At 40.6% G+C, this 15,297-nt stretch overlaps 1 protein-coding gene across 1 annotated transcript in view; it reads left to right on the top strand.

Moving 5' to 3' along the window:
* Positions 1–15,297, top strand: part of IL33 (interleukin 33) — a 42,984-nt gene that overhangs the window by 21,578 nt on the left and 6,109 nt on the right. The window contains exons 3-5 of the mRNA XM_012647391.1: positions 3,016–3,123; positions 14,095–14,232; positions 14,754–14,873. Of these exons, the coding sequence (XP_012502845.1) occupies positions 3,027–3,123; positions 14,095–14,232; positions 14,754–14,873 (355 nt within the window). The 5' untranslated portion in view covers positions 3,016–3,026. The remainder of the gene's footprint in view (positions 1–3,015; positions 3,124–14,094; positions 14,233–14,753; positions 14,874–15,297) is intronic.

The raw sequence follows: 15,297 nt of genomic DNA, 5'->3' as shown, positions 1-15,297 counted from the left end.
AAAAAAAAAAAAAAAGTATGTAACAAAAATATTTGTACGCCCTTAATATTTTGAAATTTTAAAAAAGGCAATACAATTTAGGGTGGTCAAAGATACATATTTAATAAGCTGTAAGAGGAGTCATGAATATTCATGAAGGGAAATCATAAGCCTGTGATTGTGCTTTCTCTCTCCCATCCTGTCATGGCTAGGAACTCAGTTTTAAGGTGTTTCTGGGGTCCTCTTGGCTGAGAAGGGCCCATTCAGTTAGCAGAGAGCTTAGGATTTTATTTTTAGTTCATAATCAAGAGACTAGAATGATTCTGGTCCTGATTCTAATTTTGTGATCCTGGGCAACGCATTTAATCTTTGGGAGTTTCAGTCTACTCATCTGTAGATTTAGGGGCTCAGTAAAATGATGTGTAAGATTCTCTACTTCTAAGTGTTCTTGATCAATAAAGGTGGAATAATCAGAGGAAGAGAGTCCTCAAACTGAATGAGGATAATATTCATTCCCATGGCAAGACTGAGGGAGGGGCAGAATGGGTAGTCGTCAACTGGCCTACCACTGAGCATTTTGCTCATGGGACTGGCTCTAAATAGGTAGCATGCATATAAGATTCTACTTCTACCTAGTTAAGATATTTTGTAATTTCAGCCTCCAGAGTTTTGTCCAGGAACAAAAATAAAGGTGCATAAAGTTTATCTTTTAATGAGTCCTCTAACCTTGGAAATCAATGTTCCTCTCTTATCTACTAGAAGAGCTAATTCATATGAAGTATGTAAGAAATTTAAATTGTAACCACTCCTGAGATAATTTGGGTTTTTGTTAATGTAGCAATACAAAGGCCAATTCTTTAAAAAAAGGAAGCAATAATTATTGCTAGAATTTCAGGCAATGTCAGCGAGAGTTTAAGACTGGAGAAGTCCTGCTTCCTCCACAAACAGCAGCAACAGTGATGTGATGATGAAGCTAGGTTGGAGTACCACACTGAAAGAATATGGAACTATCAGCAATTTATGATAGGGAATTCCACATTTCTTCAGTATAATACTGTTACCCAGCTTGATTGTGAAGTTATAGCATCCACCGATGATCCTTGTCTGAATCAGGTATTAAATTGGAGGCTGCAAGATGGTGATCTGTCTGATTCTATCATTCCTTCCATAATGAATAGATTCCTCCCTATTCATTCATTCTTGAGAAATGCTATGGACTTGTGGGTTTCTTTTTTCATTAAATGCTTTATTGTCAATTACCATTGTTATTCTTTCTGATCTTTAAATTGTTCCAAATCTTGCCAGTGGGCGACCTTTCATGGTGGCTCATGTATGCTTTTGACACAACCTCACTAGTTTTTGTATGACTTCACTGCTTTCTGGCACAACAGGACGTTCCATGTTCACTACTATATTACCATCTCCAGATCTGGAGTTGTGGTTCCTTTTAGTGGAGAAAGCATGTAGAAACTAAGATATGAAACACTGATATTGCTGACTGAATTCTATACTCCAGGGGTTTTCTCTTGGCTTCTATTATTTTATATTCGTGTCTCCTTTCCCCTACAGTGAAAACTGTGTAACATCAATATACCCACCTACTTGCTCGATATTACAGTATAACAAAACAATGTCAGATTTCCAGTATAAATTTTACCACTAATGATAAGCCCACCAAGTAAAGTTTAAGATTTCTTTACAGTTCTTTTTGTCCTATGACTATATACAGTCATGCATTGCTTAACAACAAGGATATGTTCTCAGAAATGCATCATTAGGCGATTTCATCATTGGGCAAACATCACAGAGTATACTTACACAAACCTAAATGGTAATGCCTACTACATACCTAGACTATATGGTCTAGCCTGTTGCTCCTAGGCTACAAACCTGTATAGCATGTTACTGTACTGAACACTGTAGGAAACTGTAACAACATGGTAAGTATTTGTGTACCTAAACATAGAAAAGGTACAGTAAAAATACCATATAAGAGACAAAAAATGATGCACTGCCATGAATGGAGCTTGTAGGACTGGAAGTTGCTCTGGGGGAGTCAGTGAGTGAGTGGTGAGTGAATGTGAAGGCCCAGCACATTACCGTACACTAGTGTAGATCTTATAAATGCTGTACACTTAGACTGCACTAAGTATCTTTAAAAGTTTTTCTTTTTTCAATAACACATTAACCTTACTTTGCTGTAACATTTTTACTTTATAAATTCTTTAATTTTTTTAACATTTTAACTCTTTTGTAATAACACTTAACTTAAAACACACATTGTACAGTAGTACAAAAATACTTATATCCTATTCTATGAGCTTTTTTCTATTTCTCAAATTTTTTATTTTGTACTTTTTTAACTTTTTTGTTAAAAACTAAGACACAAACACACACACATTAGCTTAGGTCTATCTTGTCTCACTGGAAGTTCTTCAAGAGCAATAGCACACATGGAGCTGTCATATCCTATGATAACAATACCTTTTGGAATACCTCTTGATGGACCTGCCTGAGGTTGCTTTACAGTTAACATTTTTTTATAAGTAGAAGGTATACACTCTAAAATAATGATAAAAAGTATAGTATAGCAAACACTAAGCCAGTAATATGGTCATTTATTATTATTATCAAGTATTATGTAATGTACGTAATTATATATGTTATACTTTTATACAACTGGCAGCACAGAAGGTTTGTTTACACCAGTATCACCACAAACATGTGGTGATGAATTGTGCTACAATGTTACAATGGCTACAGACAGTCACTAGGCAGTAGGAATTTTTCAGCTCAATTACAATCTTATGGGACCACCATTGTATATGTGGTCTGTGGTTGACTGAAATGTCATTATGCAATGCATGACTATATTCTAGTATGAATGTACACTTAGAATACCATGTTCAAATTTTACTAAAATAATTATTTTCCCTATGTGGTTATGCTATCAATTTTTTATTGAGTTAGCCACAGTTGTTTCTGCTTGTTTTCAAGTTGAAACAATTGAACTAATACCATATTTTAATCCAACAGAAGCCTGAAAAATGAAGCCTAAAATGAAGTATTCAACCAAGAAAATTTCCCTAGCAAAGCTGAACAGCACAGCAAACAAAGCCTTGGTAAAATCTTGCAAGCTGACAAGTAAGCATTTCTGAATATTTTTCTGTACTATTTTCTATCTATTTATCTGTTATCAAATCTTTATTATTCCAATGTTCATATAGGCTATCTTATCAAAAGCTACTAAGAATACAAGAACTGATTTCAAAAGAGATGTCTCATAAAGGTATGATACAGCCGAAGCCTTTGGTTTTGAACAGACTATATTTAGCCAACTTTTGTTTATTTGATACATCATAGGACAAGACTAGCTCAGATAATTTAACTCTGTGAATAGTGATAAACTTAATTATACCCTTTTACATCAACCATTTCTCTCCCCCCACATCTCCTGCCACCAAATCCCCCAAACCTTTTTCCCTAATTAACTAACAAAATTTTAAACTGATCTACTTTCATTCAACAAATATTTATTAAGACCTTTGGTGTACCAAGCATGTGGTTGTGACTTGTGACTATTGATAAAGGAGAGAATAATAAGTGAAGATATTTGAATAATCTAGGGCTCAAATAAAGCAGAACCAACAAATGATGCTCAAGTCTATCTAGTTGCAAATTAAGAGTTTGAAATACGATAAAAGCTAAATAAGGTCAGGTAACAGCTATAGTTCCGATATTAAAGGGCTGTCTTCCTCTTTGATCCTTAAAATTATCTATCCTGGGAAGTAATCTTGAAAATGCATACTCCAAATTCATATGGGAACAGTAGTGCAAAAGAATTAACAGAGCCATGGTGCACTGGAGAGAAGATGTAGGAGAAGGAGTGGTGGTGAGTACTGGCATACCCTTGTCTTTCACGCTCCTTTCCATTTCTCTGAACATCTTTAACGCGAGAAGAGAAAGGAGTGTTAAAGAATATCATTTCTATCCCATTCTGTCCTCCCTGAGGCTCTGGCACACCACACTGCTCTTTCATAACCAGAGAAAACACTAATTTGACTGTGGTTTCTCAATGGCCAGGAAATCATAGTTAAATTAGTCCTTTTATTAGCAGCTGAGTCAAAATGTTCTCTGCAGAAACAGTGACTCAGTGGAAGTGACCCCACATCCCCAAATTCCCTCTAATAAATACATTGTCTTTGTACCCCAGGAAATGTGGGCTCTTTATAGATGCTGGAATGAGGGAGTAGCCCAGAGTTTATGCCAGAGCTGCTGGTGTTAAAGCATAAGTAACCCCTTCCTTAAGAGTGCAGTGGCCCAGACTACTTATCTACATCATTTAAAGGATAGTGATAATCTCCAAATAATTTATATGGCTTTAGAATCCATCACATTATTTTTATTATCCCTTAACAGATCTTCCTTTCCAATAATATTGGCTCGGTTTAATACTAGCAGTCCCTGACAGGGGCGGCCTTGCAAAAATAACAGGAAAATACCTAATCCCACAATTTCCCCAGTAACGGTTACAGATCAATTCTGTGAGTTCTCTCCCTAACAGGCACTCTGCAGGAGTTCTGTTTTGCACAACTTCTCAAAAGAGCTGCGTGAACGGAAAAGAGATGTAAATCTCTCTCTTTCAAAATTGTTTTTTGAGAATCTGCTTTTTACAGCCTAAAGAGATCCTGAGTGAACAGCAGGGTGTAAGCTCCAAGCCTCAACCATAGATCAAGGAGAGAGTCACATCCCCTGTGATAATCCCTTCTCCAAATAAAGGCAGGAGGGCCAACTCTTGGACTTCGACATCCTTGCAGTTTTTGTTGTCCGCCTGCTGCCACTAAGAAAGAAAGGAGTGGATGCAGCAGTTTCTCAACTATACCTTGCCATTTTTACAACCCCCTTTAAAAAGCCCCAATGACTAGTTTTTGGGGCCAGCATATTCTTCCTCTTTCTACCTCCATGCTGGTCCTTTTCCCCACCCCCACCAGGGAAAAGGACCATCCTTTTTCTTTCTATCCTAATCTTAGAAATCTTTCTCAAAACCCGAGTGCACGGCCGGGTTCAGTGGCTCACACCTGTAATCCTAGCACTCTGGGGGGCCAAGGCAGGAGGATTGCTTGAGCTCAGAAGTTCAAGACCAGCCTGAGCAAGAGCGAGACCCCGTCTCTACTATAAATAGAAAGAAATTAGCCAAAACAACTAAAAATAGAAAAAATTAGCTGGGCACGGTGGCACGTTCCTGTAGTCCCAGCTACTTGGGAGGCTGAGGCAGGAGGATCGCTTGAGCCCAGGAGTTTGAGGTTGCTGTGAGCTAGGCTGACGCCATGGCACTCTAGCCAGGGCAAGAATGGAGGGAGACTCTGTCTCAAAAAAAAAAAAAAAAAAAAACCCGAGTGCACCAGCATCTCTACCCTAACATCTGGTGGCCCGAACTGGGTCTTTTCTCTGCCTCCACATGGGGAGAAGTTACTTTTCTCCTCTGTGAGGGAACTATTTCATCCTCTCATTCTTCTACCTCCGGACATGGAGCTGCTTCAGTCTTGAAACTGCTTCCTTCTCTGTGATTCCTAGGACATCCCTCTCGGTGCCTTCAAACCATTGAGAATTCGGTGAGTCTCCTGGTCTCTGGGAATGGTCATATACACAAAGTGGAGAGTGGTAGCTTTTCGATTTGGTTTGGTTTGTCTTAATCAAGGAAAAAACCCGGCGCTGGGTCTACCACTTGGGAGGGTGGCAAGGAGGGATGCTTCCTAACCACTCTTTCCCAAGGCGGGCACTGCCCCATCAGTCATCGCCCAGACCCAGGGACACCTGGCAACGGGAAAAACTTCAAGGTCGCAATCTGAGTCAGAGGCTGGGAATACACATTCTCTGGCCCAGATCACTAGAGGCTTTGGTCTGACTCAGATTTTGGGGGACGCCCTCTCAGGCGTCTGGCAACATGTGACAATCCCTAAAACATCCTTTTCTTTCTCCTAGTTGTCATGGGCAACAACCAATCGGCTCCACCTAAGGACTTCCCATTGGGCTGTCTTCTTAAGAATTTGAAAACTTTGGAACTCACTGACCTCCAACCTAAACACTTAGTCTTCTGTTGTAATACATCCTGGCCACAATATAAGTTAGGTGACCCGGAGGTCTGGCCCAAGAATGGATCTCTAAATCATAACATCATCCTCCAACTTGATCCTATTGTTGCCAACATGGTAAATGGTCTGAAGTTCCCTATGTACAGGCCTTCTTTGAACTCACTAAATATCCCATTCTCCATTCTACTTGTCACATGTTACTTCTACTTCCCCACTCTCTTCTTCTTCTGACTTAGGTGACATTCCTCTCTCAGCTCCCCTACTCTCCCTCCTTACCAGCATTCTCCTTCGGCACCACTGCCTCCCCCTTTAACTCCACTGCCTTCACTGCCCTCTACTTCTCCCCCTCCTTCTTCTCCACCTCCACCCCTCTCGCCTGGCCACCTGCTCTGGCTGCCCAAACCCCTCCCCACCTGTGCTCCAGCTCCCCTCTGGGAAGTTGCTGGTGCTGAAGTCATTCTCAGAGTCCATGTCTCTTTTTCTATGTCTCATCTCTCTCAAATAGAGGTCAAACTGAACAGTTTCTTGGCTGATCCCTCAAAGTTCTCTAAGGAATTTGAATACCTCACTCTTTCCTATGACCTGTCATGGAGAGATGTCCATGCAATTTGCGCCGCTTGTACTGCTACTGAAGAAAGAGCTCACATTTGGTCTAAGGCTAGGAAGTACGCAGATAATCTTAATTGAAGGCAGCGTGAAGCTTACATGGTGGGCTCCACAGTGGTCCCAGAACAGGACCCAAATTGGGATTACCAACAGGAGTCTCCTCATGGGGAGCAGTGAGACCATATGCTTTCCTGTCTCCTAGAGGGTATGAAGAGGGCCACTGCCAAACCTGTAAACTATGATAGAGTTAAAGAAATTACTCACTACCAGGATGAACACCCAGCTCTTTTCCTTCCACAAGTATCCAAGGCATATTGCCTCTTTACTAATTTAGATCTTAATACCAGGGAGGGAAAAACTATCTTAGCCATGCACTTCATCTCCCAATCAGCCTCCGAAATTCGGGGTAAACTCCAAAAGCTTGAGAAGGGGCCTCATACCCCATAAGTGGAACTTTTAGACCTGGCCTTCAAGGTCTTTAATAACTGAGATGAGGAAAGGAGAGAGGAAAAAAGGCAAAGGGACCAGCCCTAGAGCAGAAGGAAGCTTTCAAATGGTGGCTACCACTGTGGGAGAAATTTTTCGGAGACAGAGTGGATACCCTGGAGGCTCAGATAAGAAGACACTAGGATGACAGCCTGCTGCGGGAACTGCACCCTGATTTACCTGCAACCAGCTAGGGCATTGGAGAAAGGAGTGCCCCAGGAAGCAGGTTTCCACCAGGACTGTGCCCCAACTGTGAAAAGGAAGGGCACAGAAAGAGTGAGCATCCCTTTCTTAAGATGGGAGATTACACTTGCCCTGCAGATCCAGCGAACCCCCCTGTGCAGGCCCCCTCCATGCCCACAGACCTTCTGGGACTCCTTCAGTCATACTGATGAGCCCTGGCTCTGGATTTGGCTCCATTTCACTATATCAAAATGGCCAAGCCTAGAGTAACTCTCTCTGTAGCAGGTAAGCAAATTAAATTTTTACTGGACACAAGGGCCACTTACTCTGCTCTTCCCAAATTTCCAGGACCCCTATTTTCCTCTCCTATCTCCATCATCTGAGTGGAATGTAAAATACAAACCCCTCTGCATACGTCACCACTCTGTTGCTCACTGAGAGATCAAGTTTTTACACACTCCTTTCTGGTGCTCCCCAATTGCCCCACTCCACTGTTGGGAAGAGATATGATGGTATTACGCACCCAACTCCTTTTGACTTCTCTGGTTCCCTTCCCTGAGGTTTTAGGAAAAGCATTATCAGACCCTCCTCAGAGCCTCCCTATCTCTGTTCCTATTGAGGTATCTCAAAAGGTGCCCCCTGAGGTGTGCGACACCAGCACCTCAGGAAAGGCACAACATATACACCCCATTTCTATCTTCCTCAAAGACCCCACTCACTTACCCTGTAGCACTCAATACCCTCTTAAGCTAGATGACCTCAGGGGACTCAAGCGCCTAAGTTTCTGCAATCTGGCCTCCTTCACCTTACCAACTCTCCCTATAGTATCCCTATCCTTCCAGTGAAGAGGCCTGACAGTTCCTACTGCCTGGTCCAGGGCCTATGCATTATTAATGAAGCCATTATCCCCCTATATACAGTAGTCCCCAATCCTTACACTCTGCTTAGTACTGTACCACCCAATACACAGGTTTTCACGGTCCTTGACCTCAAAGATGCCTTCTTCACTATACCTCTCTCTCCTGACTCCCAAGACCTATTTGCTTTCACCTGGACCGACCCTGACACACATCATTCACAACAGCCCACATGGACATCTTTGCCCCACGGATTCCAAGATAGCCCCCTCTTTGGACAGGCTTTTGCCCAAGACCTGTATCCATTTTCTCTACCTGACAGCTCACTTCTCCAGTATGTTGATGATCTCCTCCTTTGCAGTCCTGACTGTTCTACTTCACTTCATAACACTATGACCCTCCTCACACATTTAGCACATAAAGGAAATGGGATTTCACTAGGAAAGGCTCAGATTAATCAACGCACACTTACTTGGGGTTCCAGTTATCTCCAGGAAAGCAAGTTCTTACCACCCAGCGCAAACAACTTGTTTCCTCTATGGATTCCCTGGCAGCCAAAGGGATCTTAGAGCTTTTTGGGGGTTAACAGGCTATTTTCATATATGGATTCCCCAATATGGGCTCATGGCTAAATCCCTATATGAGGCCCTCTAAGGCCCAGAACAGGAATCTTTAGATTGGAAGTCCCCTCTCCTGCAAGCCTTTAAGGGCCTGAATGCTGTACTTGCAGAAGCCCCCACTGTAGACCCTCCTAACCTTAGCAAGCCTGTCTATCTGTATATGCATGAATAGGGGAGAGTTGCTCTTAGAGTATTAGGACAAAAGTCAGGACCCGATTTCAAGGCTGTCACTTATTTCTCTTAAGAATTCGGATAACACTGCTAAAGGATGGACATCTGTCTAAGAGCCCTGGCAGCCAGAGCACTCCTTGTCCAAGAAGCCAACAAACTGACTTATGGACAGCCAACTCAGTTTTATACCCCTCATCAGGTTCTCAATTGATTAAACAACAGAGCTCATCACTTCCTAACCTCTAGCTATATTATTCAGTACCAAATCTTACTTATAAATAACTCTTCTATTATTCTTCTCCTATGTTTGGCTTTAAACCTTGCTACCCTGCTTCCCATTTCTCCTGAGCCCCCAGAATACTCCTGCCTAGAAATCTTGGAGGAATCCACTGCAGTTAGACCAGACCTCTCTAATTCCCCACTACCTTGCCCAGATCATAGTTGGTACATTGATGGAAGTAGCTATGTTTGAGATGGCTATCGCAAGGCAGGATACCACTACTCATACAGTAGAGAGTGCTCCTCTACCATCTGGCAGCTCCACTCAAAAGGCAGAGCCAATCGCCCTGATTAGGGCCTTACAATTAGGTAAAGATCAAAGACTAAACAGCTACACTGACTCTAAGTATGCCTGTCATATTCTACACTCTCATGCAGCTATGTGGAAAGAACGAGGACTTCTCACTGCACAAGGCACTTCTGTCAAACATGCCAATCTCATCATACAACTCATACAGGCAGCTCAATTACCTAAACAAATAGCTGTTATCCACTGCAAGGCTGCCCCTTTCAGTCTCCCGTTACCTATGGAGGATACATTCTAAGACCCCCAGTGGATGCCTGAAACTGTAGATAGTACTAAACATTATATATACTACGTTTTTTCATACACATACATACTTATGATTAAGTTTAATTTATAAATTAGACATAGTAAGAGATTAACAATAAATAATAGAATATATTTTAATAAAAGTTATGTGACTGCCTTTCTCTCTCTCTCTCAAAACTCATGTTGAAATTTAATTGCAATTGTGACAAGAGGTAGGACCTTTAAGATGTGATTAGATCACAAGGGCTCTGCCCTCATGAATAGATTAATGCCACTATCACAGGAGTGGGTTCCTGATAAAAGGATGAAGTTTGATCCCCATCCTTCCTCTATCTTGCACATTCCCTTGACATATGATGCTTTCAGCCATATTAAGGCACAGCAAGAAGGTCCTCACCAGATGCAGCCCCTCAATTTTGGACTTCCCAGCCTCCAGAGCTGTGAACCAAATAAATCTCTTTTCTTTAGAAATTACCCAGCCTGTGGTATTCTGTTATGGTAGCAGAAGATGGACTATATTTTAGGTTAGGGTAGTTGTAGGTCATCCAGGTAGAGATGTCCAGAATTCAGGAGGATATACGTAGAAATAGATGAGATGCTTTAAGGTATCTGAGTCAAAATGCCCTTTGGAGAAAGAGCAACATTTAGGAAGCTCAGGAGAAAAACGGAAGATGGAGTTACAGTTTGTGGCAGTTTGGGGAGTCATCAGCCTCTAAAAAGGTTATTGAAGTCATTGGAATAAGCAAGACTGCTCAGAAAGAAACTTTAGAGCCAGGGGAGAAGGCAAAAGGCAAAACCTTGAGGAATACCAACATTTTAGGAGCAGCAGAGGAGGAATAACTAACTGAGACTGAGGTAAACTGATCAAAGAGAAACAAGGAGAACCTAAGAGGACTGATGATATGGCAATAAGGGAAGAGGGATTCAAAGAAGGAAGAGGTTCCAAGAGTGAAATGACACAGATCAAGGGTAGTAAGTAGTGAGAAGAGACCTTGGCAAAATAGGTATTTGTAGATGAAATGAAAAGTGAAGTAATTTACCTCTGTAGTTTCTGTCGGCCATAGTCTGGTTCTCTGATTGGCAGTGTCAATCAAAGCTCAGCACTTGATCTTGAGGCCATGTCAGAAGAAAGAGAACAAGTGGTTTGAGGATAAGGAAAGAGAAGTTGCATGACTTTGCCTACAAAGGAGGAAAAACCTTTAAGAAGACTGTTAGTCATGAGGGGTCCGCCCTCATGAATGGATTCATGATGTTATCATGGAAGGGGTTAGTTATCACAAGACTGGGTTTGTTTTAAAAGCAAGTTCGCCCAATTTCCTTGCTCTGTTTTGTGGGCTTATTTCTGCCTTCTACCCTTCTGCTAAAGGATGACTTTCACTAGATGCCAGCACCATGCTCTTGGATTTGCTAGCCTCCTGAACTGTGAGAAATATGTTTCTTTTCTTTACAAATTGCCCAGTCAGTGGTATTCTGTCATAGCAGCAGAAAACAGACTAAGACAACTGTTAATAAAGTATTGTATTAAATTAGTTGTCAGGAGAACAAGAACAATGCTGGCTTTGGTACTAGTTAGCTTTGTAAATTATCTTTGCAATTGTAAAGGCAGTCGTATATGAATGTGAAATACCATAGGTTGATATCTCTGGATTATGAATCAATGTTAGGGAGTTCCAGGGTAGATGTGAATATAAGTAAGTGATCTTCCCTTGTTCAGATAGTTGAAGATACTTAAAGGTAGCTGCCCATCTGAATTGGGGGGTAAGATATGGATAACTAAAAATAGTAGCTAATAAAAGTTTATTCCATTTGACTTTGAAAAGCATTATTTTAGGAAAACAAATATTCTGGAGAATTAAAAGGAATCATAGAATAGATCCCAAAGTCAGAGAAAATTATTTTCTTTTATGAATTACTATGAATTAAAATTTGACTATATTGTATAAATTGCTTGATAATTCATTTAGTATAATGTTAAAAGTTGAGATTCTAAAACTCTTGTTACAATTTTCTGACTCTGAAAGCCTTTTTAAAATATCAAAGTAGTAAATTTAATTTTTTACTTGAAACTCAAATTTTTCTTTGCTAAATGAAATAAAATTACTGAATAATCGATTAACTTTTTTACTTTAAATGTTTTAATTTGAATTTGCATTTTGTTAGTCCCTCAAATTGCTGTGTAGCATATTTTTAGATGGAGGTAAGTGGATGGTAGTGGAAAGAAAAGCTTTGGTATTAGACACACCTCGGTCACAATTTCTCACCAGCCCTGTAATCTTGAGCAAATGTCATGACTCCTGAGGGCCTCAGATAATCACCTGTTAAATGGAGATAATAATACCTACTTTGCAGGATTATTGTAAATGATTAAATGAAGAAATATGCAAAATCATTAGCATAGTGCTTGGCCCACTGTAGACACTCAGTAAATGTCAATGTTAGGGTGGAGTGCTTGTGTAGAGCTGGTGTATGTGGGTTTGAGAAAAATTTCTCCAAAGATTAGGATGGAAGGAAGAAGTTTATTTAACTTTCCCCAAAGTGAGAAAGGGCCAAACACAAGAGAGGAAATGGAAAAGTGTGTTGGCAGAGAGAATCAAGTATTTAGGCTTTTTATTTAGGAATTGTAAAAAGGGGGGGGGTTTGAAGATGACTTACGGCTGTAGCCAAATTAACAGCATATTGTGAACGCTGCATCTGCTCCTCTTGCCTCTTGGCAGACAGATAACAACAGAAGTGGCTATCAGATGTCAAAGATCTTGTCTGCAATCTAGCCCTTAAGATATGATCTGGGGCAGGATCTGAGGCCTAGTGTTTGCTCCCCTGCTGTCCATGCAGGGGCTTCTCAGGAACACCTTTAGGCTATAGAAACAGATTGTAAAGGCAGTTTTAGTCAATAGGTGTAGCAACTGTAAAAAAGAAAAATTTAGGTTTCCTTTTTGTCCCCTGGACTCCTTTTAGATGTTATGAAAACAGAGCTCTGCAGGATGCCTGTTAGCTAGGAGGAGAGAGAGAGCTCATAGGATTGATCTCTAGCTGCTACTAGAAAATTATGGGATTAGATATTTTCCTGTTATTTCAGCAAGGCTGCCTTTACAGTCAGGTTTTTAAAAAATTTAAAAATTTTTTTTATTTTTTTTTTTTAGAGATGGGATCTCGCTGTCTTGCCCAGGCTAATCTCAAACTCCTGGCCTTAAGTGATCCTCCCTCCTCAGCCTCTTGAGTCACTAGAATTACAGGCATGAGCCACCATACCTGGTTTGGCAGTTATTTTAATGTCAATAAACTTTATAGACTATAGCTATCCTTTCAATATTATTAAAAAGTATATTCTAGATAAGTAGAAAAGATTGCAGATTTCATATGAATAAAAGTTCTCCCTCAGTTAGGCAAAGGTTTGTAACAGAGGGAACAGCCTGGGGAAAAAAAAGGGGGAAAAAGTTTTTGTGTCTTTTTAAAACTTCCACACTCTTTTGGGAACTGCAGCCTGGCCTGCAACCCTGAAGCAGGTTAAGTCTTTTATTAGAACTCCCAGGTGGTGCCAGCGTACTCCATCCCCCCACTCCTTGCCGGGCAGCTGGCAGAGTTCACAGGCTTTGTTTTTGGCAGAGATGGGACAATTGGAATAGTTAACCACAGTAATTGCCTAAAGGCAAGAACCCTGCCTTTAAAAGCTCTATATTTCTGCCTATGTTCAGGGAATTCGGAATTTTGAGACCGTTAAGGTCTACCATATTTCCTCCTTTGTTAGCAAAGTAAACTCTCTTTCCTTCCTCCTCAAACCGCTTGTCCTCGTTCTTCTAATTCAGCCTCCTGGACAAATGGCCAAGCTTTCAGTAACAGGTTAATATGTGTTGGATGTAGGACCACACTCCCTTATATGGAATTCTGAAAACATTTTTTCTAAAGACCTAAAGTTTTCATAATTCATTTAGCAGCAAAATATACCTGAATTCATTTTGTTAAGTAAATCCTCACCTGAACTTACATGAGGTCTTTATTGCATTTTGTGTAAATTTTCCTGTGTTTCACTATAAGATTAACTAATATTTTATTATGGAGTGCTGCCGCAGTCCCTCCTGCTCTATATTACATGCTCTATGTTACAATCCTAAAATCTAAAAACTCTGAATTATGAAACGTAACTGGCCCCAAAGATTTCTGATAAGATACTGTGAAGCTGAACTTGCTTTCTTGGCCTGCTCCACTCAGGGTTTGCAAAAGAACAAAAGTGAATGGAATAAAACAGTCTCACCATTTGTTTAATTGTTTAGAATCCCAGAAGACTGAAGAAGTTTGCCATTTGTACTTTATGAAGCTACGCTCTGGCCTCACCATAGAAAAGAGGGCCTGTTACTTTAGGAAAAAAAACACCAAAAGGCCTTCTTTAGGAAAGAACACACCAAAAACAGGTAAGGGGAACTGTATACTCCCTGGCAATAGTGCTGCGTATCTATTTGCATTCACTTACCACATTTAAGTATATAATTTTTTTTGTCACCCAAATTTTCCTTCTGGGAAAGAGTAAGGATGATGAACTGTTTTCTAGCCATTTTAAAAAAGGCATATAAAGAGTTTTTAATAGCATGAGAGAAATGGTTATGTTATCATGTTAAGTGAAAACAGAAGACACAAAATTATATATAAATATGTTTACAATATTTAAGTGATTGTTTTATTTAAAGGAAGTAAACCAAAATGTTAATAGTGGTTGTCTTGTGGGTGTTGAGATGAGTTTTCTTCCTCCTGCTCTCCAACGGGTGTACCCAACTGGGGTATAAGTGTGCCACGAGGTCCCTTCAGACCATGGGGTGGCCAAAGCCCTGAAGTCAGTCACCACTGTCAGCAAGCAGCCTCCTCTGGGAATCCTCACAGGGGCATTTGTGCAGGGTGGGGACTGACAGTCCACCTCTATCTCCACCCTGTCCTGCAGGTGGAAAAGAACCTCTGTCATTCGCTGCCTATCGAGAGGAGTCTACAGTGGAGCATTTTGCCTTTGGTATACCCAAGATCCAGAAATATACTAGAACACTTTATGTTCCAAGTACCACAGGTGTGACTGGTCACAGGGTGGTGTGGGGGTGAGGAGGGAGGTAAGACACAGGACCCTGGCAAGTGCTACTCCAGGTAGAAGCCCCAAGTCTGTGTCTTCACTTGTATTAGAAACTTCTGTCCATTTGCAGCTGATGTGCCCATTTAATGGTATCCAAACTAGGTGCATGGTAGCTGTTCTAGCAATGCATATGCATTCTATAGTTAGCACGCCATCATTATTTTGAATGCTTGCTATGGACTGGAATCCCATATACATTATTCTTGGTGAAATTATATTGCCCTTTGGACAAAAACACATTATCTGCCCAAATTTCAACATTTTGACCATGAAAGAAAAGGAAGAGCTACTACATTCTCTAAACATAATTTCAATACTTTATGCATTTTATTTATTTCTTTTCTTTTTTTTTTTTTTTTTTTTT

This window comes from Propithecus coquereli, unplaced genomic scaffold (genome assembly GCF_000956105.1).
Source record: "Propithecus coquereli isolate 6110/MARCELLA unplaced genomic scaffold, Pcoq_1.0 Scaffold267, whole genome shotgun sequence".
NCBI lineage: Eukaryota > Metazoa > Chordata > Mammalia > Primates > Indriidae > Propithecus > Propithecus coquereli.
This window is presented reverse-complemented; position numbering and strand designations above follow the sequence as displayed.